The following is a 6,909-nucleotide window of genomic DNA, read 5'->3' on the forward strand; positions in this document are numbered from 1 at the left end:
GGCAGACGTTTTTAGGTGTTTAGTAAACTTACCCAAAACTTCTTGGTGGAATAGACATTTCGAAGAAAAAAGACAGTTAAAAAATCATCGCACCGCTATTGCCATGATTTAAGCATGACTTTGAAAGTTTTTAGCAAGTAAAGTCCTTAGCTTTTGCCATTTCTGAAAACAATTGGTAGTTTTTGCATTTTATTTTTTAGCCATTAGTAAAAATCAATCGATTCCTGGTATTTTAAGACATAAATAAATAAATATTTGGCGCTTACAGTTTTGCTAAGTGTTTGGCCGAGCTTTTCCCCCCAATTTGTGGTGTGATATTAAAATACAAATGGGGGGACCTATAATTTTACCCGAGGTCGACCGTTGTTAAGACTAAACCTATTTATTCCTTTGTGGGATGGTTCTTTGACCAGGAATCGAACCTTGGCCCTACGGAGCGGTAGTACGCACCTCTAACCACGCGGCTTCAATGATAGCTTTTTTAAGAGACTTCGGACTTATTTCGGTAGATTTTTTTTGTTGGAATTTTCATGGTATTTTTCGGGGTTTCATCGAGATTTTTGACGACGATATCCGCTGACCACAAGGTTTCTGGGTCAGGGCCGTAGATTTCAATGGGCATGCAAATAACCGTGTTGGCGCTGTCCGCGTGCTAGGCACTAGAGGCGCGGAATTTATTTATTTATCGATCTTAGTTGAGACAGGGTGCACCACGATAATTTCGCTTCCGCTGTGTTGATGGTTGATGGGCGGCCATCGAGCGCCATGTTATGGCGGCGTGTGCAGAAACCTATAAAAAAAGGCAAAATAAAATAGCGAAATAGGCAGGAAAATGCACTAAAAACATACAAAATTTTTAAAATAAAAATGGTTTACAGGAAAAATTTTCAACGGATGCCACTACATATCCAATTTCTATATAGAATTGCTTGCTGATTCCGAAAATCTAGTTAATATTTTATTCTATGGATAAGTTTTCGAGATATTTTCAGGTGCACATGGCGTATGAGTAACATCCTGCCCAGGTCTTGAAACAATTTCATTGCAGCTAGTTTATATATAGTACAGTTTATAGCCATCGACTCATTGTGGATCGACTCAATAATAACGGTCCCAGTCGATATTTTCTGGAGCTAAAACCACCTCCAAACACGCCTTCCACTCTGCATTCCTTTCTCCTTCCGTTTTTGTACGGGATGTCACAAATCGAAGGCCTTCTGATTTCGCGACGCATATAAACGCTATTGTAGGACGTCCCAGTGGTTAATTCCTGGAGCTAAATGTCCTTCCAAAAGGCTTTCTTGAGAGTCGAAAGACCTTCCCTTCTATATTCCTTAATCATTTAATTTTTGTAGTGTTAAGGAACATCGCAGTCCACTTGGAAAACTGAAGCATTTTGTTGTACTCAATTTTGGCAGTTGGTTCCAGTTCAGGTGAAAATCCTGCTCCCAGAAGATTAACCCGCAGTCCGCTAAGGACAGGACACGCTTGCAGATGATATGTTCCACGGTCTCGCCTTTCGTTATGCATCTCCCACTGTTCTTATTATTGCTCAGAGCCAGTTTAATGGTGTGCGATGCCAGTAAGAAATATCCAGTTGGAACACCAACAATGCTGCAATGGTCCGACAGCTTATAGGATTTATTGAGATTGAGTTTAGCACTGACGAGTGCCGTCTATACGAATTTTTCATCTTTTACCCCTATGTACGAATGGATATTCACCGAGCCAGCTTTCTTCGAAGTTCGTCCCAAAGTGTTTATCCAGGATCTTGTAGCCAGTCCGTCCGGGAAATGTTGACGCTCTACTACTGTGTCCGTATAACCTGCACACAAACTGCCCTCTAGCATTGACCCTGGTGGCCGTTTTGGACGCTATATTCTTGACCAACCGTTGGTTTAGTACTAAGTTCTCCCGTAATGCCGAATATGGATAGCCTTCCAATAGCCAAGATCTTCCCCACTTGGTCTTTCCATCGGAGGCCCTACGGAGTGGTAGTGCGCACCTTTAACCACTCAGCCACAGCGGCCGCCTTTTATAATTACAATTACTTTTATTCAAATCAAATTATACAGGTCAATCGTTTCAGATTACATTTAACATTTATATTAAAAACATTTTTTTTTTTGTAATTTATATTAATTTAAGTATAAAATCACAGCAGAAAGTGTTAATTTACATATGTACAAATGTATGCAGAATGCTCATACGTGCTCGGTTATAGTACTTAACCCGATGGTAGTACGGATATGCAACCCTTAGATATTCGCGTCGCTCACTTTACTCGTACTGTGATGCACTTTGGGGTATACTTCTGGTTGACGCATAACTTCTTCGTACGAAGGGGGTGGTGCTGTTAATAAAATTAAACAAAATAAGTACTCTATTTTTTGTTTCTTAAGTAGTAAACATTTGCAAATTACGTTGTGTCTTTTTGACTATCGAGCAGAAATGTCCCTAGAGCATTGAGATGCATTTCTGCATCAAAAATAAAATTTTGAAAAAAAATTTCGCTTACCATTAATGATGTACTCTTCATCGTGCATATAAGCTGGATTAACAACCGCATCTGTTGGATATGTTGTTTCCACGGTCCGCTCATCGGGCAGAGTGGATCGTTGTGAGCGATTTGAATGACGTCGAACGCTCTGGCTGCGTTGATGATATGAGTCCATGAATTGTTCTTCGTTATCCATTTCTTCCGGTGATAGTTGTATGATATGAACTGAAGGACGACGATCTGAAGAAATTAATTTTAGAAAATTAAATAGTCACGTATTTAAATTTCTGCTTGCTTAAATTAATTGAAATATATTTGAGATATGTATTTCATAGGAAAACTGTTATATGTATGCGATGGACGGAAAGAGCAGTTCTACGAACGCACAGAGGAAGGACGAGGTTAAAATTGTGTTTAGCGGCCTTGACGCACAAAATAGCTATAAAGTCAATTGGGGATCCGTTGTTCAGAAAACGAAGAATACTATAATTGACACGTTACGATGGACATAAGATACGCCTCAAGTGTTCTTGACGCGCGTTTCATCCGTCAGCATCGACTGGGATCAGTACCTATCAGCTGAGGCCCACATACGCCTCCGTACAATAGAGAATGTACCCCAGACAACGAGGCGAAAGTTCGACGTTGCAAAAGACAGCTGAAAAATTTCGTTATTGATTCATATCTGGTTATCGGCTGGGCAGCATGATTCGATCTTCCACTAACTTGGCACCTCTGCGGAAAATGTGGTAGACGGCCACATAAGACCAGTGGGAATAATCCATTTTGACAAGTGAAATTAGGCCGCGATAAAAAAAATGAGTTTAGGCTGCCGAATAAATAAGAAGGCGGCCTTAATTCATACGGTCTAAATTCCATTCGCTGTGGTAGGCTACTACTACCGATGTGAAAACAGTTGGAACGATAATGAGCAACGAGGAATCCCGTGCCGTTGCTGCAAATAACTACGCAGCACGAAGAGGAAGGAAGGGAACACTTCTCAACGATTTTCAACGGTGACACAGGTGGGGCGTTTGATGAGAAACAAACTTAAACAATGTATAGGGTCGAACCTCGCGCTCCTTCTCTCGACCAAGTCGAGGTGAGAACAGCAAAAACGCGGAGCATATCAGCTAAGCTGTTGAAAGCCGTGCACAGTGCATGATTTTGAAAATGAACGATATTTTAGAGCTTTTGAGGTGGATTATTGGGTGGGATGAAATAATTTACTTTGACCAATAAAATTACCTAAAGGTACGGATTTAGTAGGTTTTGAAATGATTTTTCTTTGGTATAAAATCAGCATGAAATAAAATTTAAACAGTTTTAAAGAAATTTTTTTGCTTTTTTTTTTGCGCCAAGGAATCCATTTCTATGAACAGAAGAACCAGTCCAGTACTGAAATGGATTTATACGGCGATAGTACGACCCATCATAGCTTATGAAGCCATCATCTGGGTCGATAGAACTGCACAACTTGGCACACTCGAAGTTCTCACTAAGATACAAAGGCTGGTATGCGTATGTATAACTGGAGCCATAGGAACTTGTCCAACCGCATCCTTTGAAGTGCCCTGAATTTACAATACCGAAAGATAGCATGGATCCGAAGTTCAACTTTATAAAGAGTTTAAAAACTGATCTAAGTATTTAATAAGAAGAGCTGAATATGATAACCTGGTACAGTGGGGTTTTCGAACATTTGCCCTTCTTTTAAAACCGGGTTTTCAGTTATTCGAAAAATGGCAATTTGAAAAAAGCAGTTACCCATTTTCAAATTAAGGAAAACGCCGGGTATACCGATTTATTTTGCATATTTTCTGTACAGCAACACTAACTGTTATGACCAAATTGCAATTTGACTTCTTAAAATAGGTATAGCTTTAATTTGGAAATCAGTAAAGCGTATCATTTGAGATATTTTGGATTATAATTAGAACAAAAAAAATTAATAAAATTAGTGAAATCTTCGTAACCTTCCTTTGTCGGGAAAAACGCGAGCATGTAGAACTGACTGTCATGGGAATGAGAACATACCATCCGCTGAACCAGACTCACAATACAAATATATTCTATTACAGAAAAGTCATTCATCGAGAATCAAACAACACCTTCGTCAACTCTGACCTCTTAAATTCCATAATCGGAGACGAATGCCACCTATCGCAGACTCTTCAGTTCAGTTTTGTCTACTCACATTAGTGGATTTTCTCTCAGGGTTTCTTTTATTTTTTAGCCAATTTTCTGCGGTGGAAAATTTGGCAGTTTCAGATTAAAAAAAATTTAAAAAAGTGTTTTATGCAGTTCCATTTTTAACAAAAAAAAAAGTATTTAGAATTTTTATGTAGCTGCGGGCTCAACGTTAATTCATCGAAAACTGAATTCCTCTTATACACCGCAAGGAATAATATTCCTAATTTTAACTTACTTTCCATAAATGGGCATACTTACGCTATTTGGGAGTCATTCTCACACCGAAATTAAAGTGGAAAATGAACACAGAGCACCGAGTAAAAAAGGTCTATGGTGCTCTGTATTCCTGCAAAAAAATACTGGGTAAGAAGTGGGGCCTGCGACCGATTATTGCATATGGTTCGCTGGTTTGGTGGAAACCGTAGAGATGAACTATATACGCACAATGTTAGGCAGGGTAGAAAGGTCAGTTTGCATTGCCATTACTGAGGCGATAAGATCATGTCCAACGGCAGCATTGAATGTCATCTGTCATCTGCCACCGATTGATTTCTTTATTAAGGAAAGTGCTTCTCAGAGTGCCCTGAGGTTGAGGGAACTTCGACTGTGGAAAGAACGTACGTACGTATCCTGTACTTTTTTAACGCCCAAAGCATTTGCGAAAAATCTGACTACAGTTGTCCTTCGCTTCTATTCAAGAGAAAGTTCAGCACAAGGTTTCAATCAAGAACGGAGTGAAAGAAGCTTATTTTTACCGAACGCTTCGAATTATTCATCGAATTATCCGGCTCAANGCACTTGACTCTGTAAGCATCACCGCCAGCATAACAAAACAATGCAGAGCGAACGTTATGGATTTAGCTGACTGACATGCCTTTACGCTGATCTGGATGCCGGTGCACAGCAGAATTCTGGATGTCTCAGAGACAGAGCAGGTTCTTGTGCCTCTGAGCTATATGAAGGGCCGCATCTCTCAGCGCCGGCCAATAGTAGGAGGAAAGACCTACAAATATGTAGGGTCTGACGAAGCTACTGCGGCTTAACAGACATAAGTGACATTAGCCCACTGCAACTTTTTAAGTTCTTGAACTTCACATGCTGGATTTTAGAAAAAATAACCGACTACAGCTACTTCCTTTTCGTGCTCTTTTTGAGGTTAAATAAATTAAATAATAAATAAATATGTGCTAATTGGAGTTGTTAAACTCGGCACTTCAACCAACCAAATTCCCGTAAATATAGCGTTTGGTTAAATCCTATAAAGCCTATTTTTATATTTTACTAATTTAACACCCGAGCCACACGCTTCTCATTTTTTAAAAATATTTAATGCCCGTTTGTGCCTTCGTCGGGCTTCATACAAAATTCACGGAGTTTCTTCCTCTATAATAATCATGCTGAAGTTTGTATAGGAACTATGTACTTTCTGCTTGTCCTCCATTTAATCACTTAATAAAGATGGCGTGTATTTACTTTCACTCACCAGCTGCAATCGCGTCCGTATAGTTTTCGGTGAAGGCAAAATGTGGTGTAATTGACTTTTTACACTTAAGGAATAACACAATCAGAATCCAACCGAGTATCAAAAAGAGATAAACGAAACCCAGCATACTCATAAAGCAACAATCTCGAAAACGCTTTCGCAGAAATTTGATTCTTTTTTTTTTTTTTGGTTTTAGTTAATGTATTTTCTTCCTTTCTTTATACATACATACATATGTGTATGTAGTATTATTTAGCGATTTATGTGAATGTGTGAATATCCTTCGACATCCGAAATGTTTACTCAGTGTTCACATTATATACATATACTACAGTTGGCTATTTGGCTTTGTCACTTTAACTGCTCTAAATATTTTGCTCTAATGGCTAACATTCAAAATTATAAAATGAAAATCGATAATTGGCAAAGTTAGTTGGCGCGCGCGACATTTAATATTGTTGTGGCTGCGCCAACACCGTTACACGAACTGCGCTGACCACGTTGCCGCACGCAAGGATATTTGGCTTGGCCACCGACTCGACGGACAGCTCGCTGGTACATAGAAAAGTTGAGTGGCTTAGGGATTTTAGAATAATTTTTTTTGTATAGTTTTTGTTCTCAATGCTAGCTAGCTGCCATAGTCACTAGCTTGACGTTGATAGCATTGTGTGACCACAACAATAAAAATGTGTAGAGAAATATACAAAATTAGTTAAGCGAAGTGTGCTTGAAT

The 6,909-nt window shown here is 39.1% G+C and overlaps 1 protein-coding gene across 1 annotated transcript; it reads right to left on the reverse strand.

Annotated features, from left to right (window-relative positions):
* Positions 1–2,089: 2,089 nt before the first annotated feature.
* On the reverse strand, positions 2,090–6,639 carry LOC108380376 (uncharacterized). The gene is made up of 3 exons (XM_017636746.1): positions 6,177–6,639; positions 2,519–2,740; positions 2,090–2,353 (listed from the first exon to the last, which is right to left on the reverse strand). The coding sequence occupies exons 1-3, from the start codon at positions 6,307–6,309 to the stop codon at positions 2,259–2,261; spliced, it is 450 nt and encodes a 149-aa protein (XP_017492235.1). The 5' UTR covers positions 6,310–6,639; the 3' UTR covers positions 2,090–2,258.
* Between the last annotated feature and the right edge of the window lie 270 nt (positions 6,640–6,909).

This window comes from Rhagoletis zephyria, unplaced genomic scaffold (genome assembly GCF_001687245.7).
Source record: "Rhagoletis zephyria isolate East Lansing unplaced genomic scaffold, Rhagoletis_zephyria_1.1 Rzeph_scaffold_19071, whole genome shotgun sequence".
NCBI classification, from domain to species: domain Eukaryota; kingdom Metazoa; phylum Arthropoda; class Insecta; order Diptera; family Tephritidae; genus Rhagoletis; species Rhagoletis zephyria.

What these genes read in the sequence shown, in the direction of transcription:
- LOC108380376 (XM_017636746.1), bottom strand. Translation starts at nt 6,309, where the DNA reads ATGAGTATGCTGGGTTTCGTTTATCTCTTTTTGATACTCGGTTGGATT. An exon ending in TACGGACGCGATTGCAGCTG is followed by an intron (nt 2,741 to 6,176) that starts GTGAGTGAAAGT and finishes TAATTTCTTCAG; the next exon opens with ATCGTCGTCCTTCAGTTCAT. An exon ending in TGAAGAGTACATCATTAATG is followed by an intron (nt 2,354 to 2,518) that starts GTAAGCGAAATT and finishes TTTTATTAACAG; the next exon opens with CACCACCCCCTTCGTACGAA.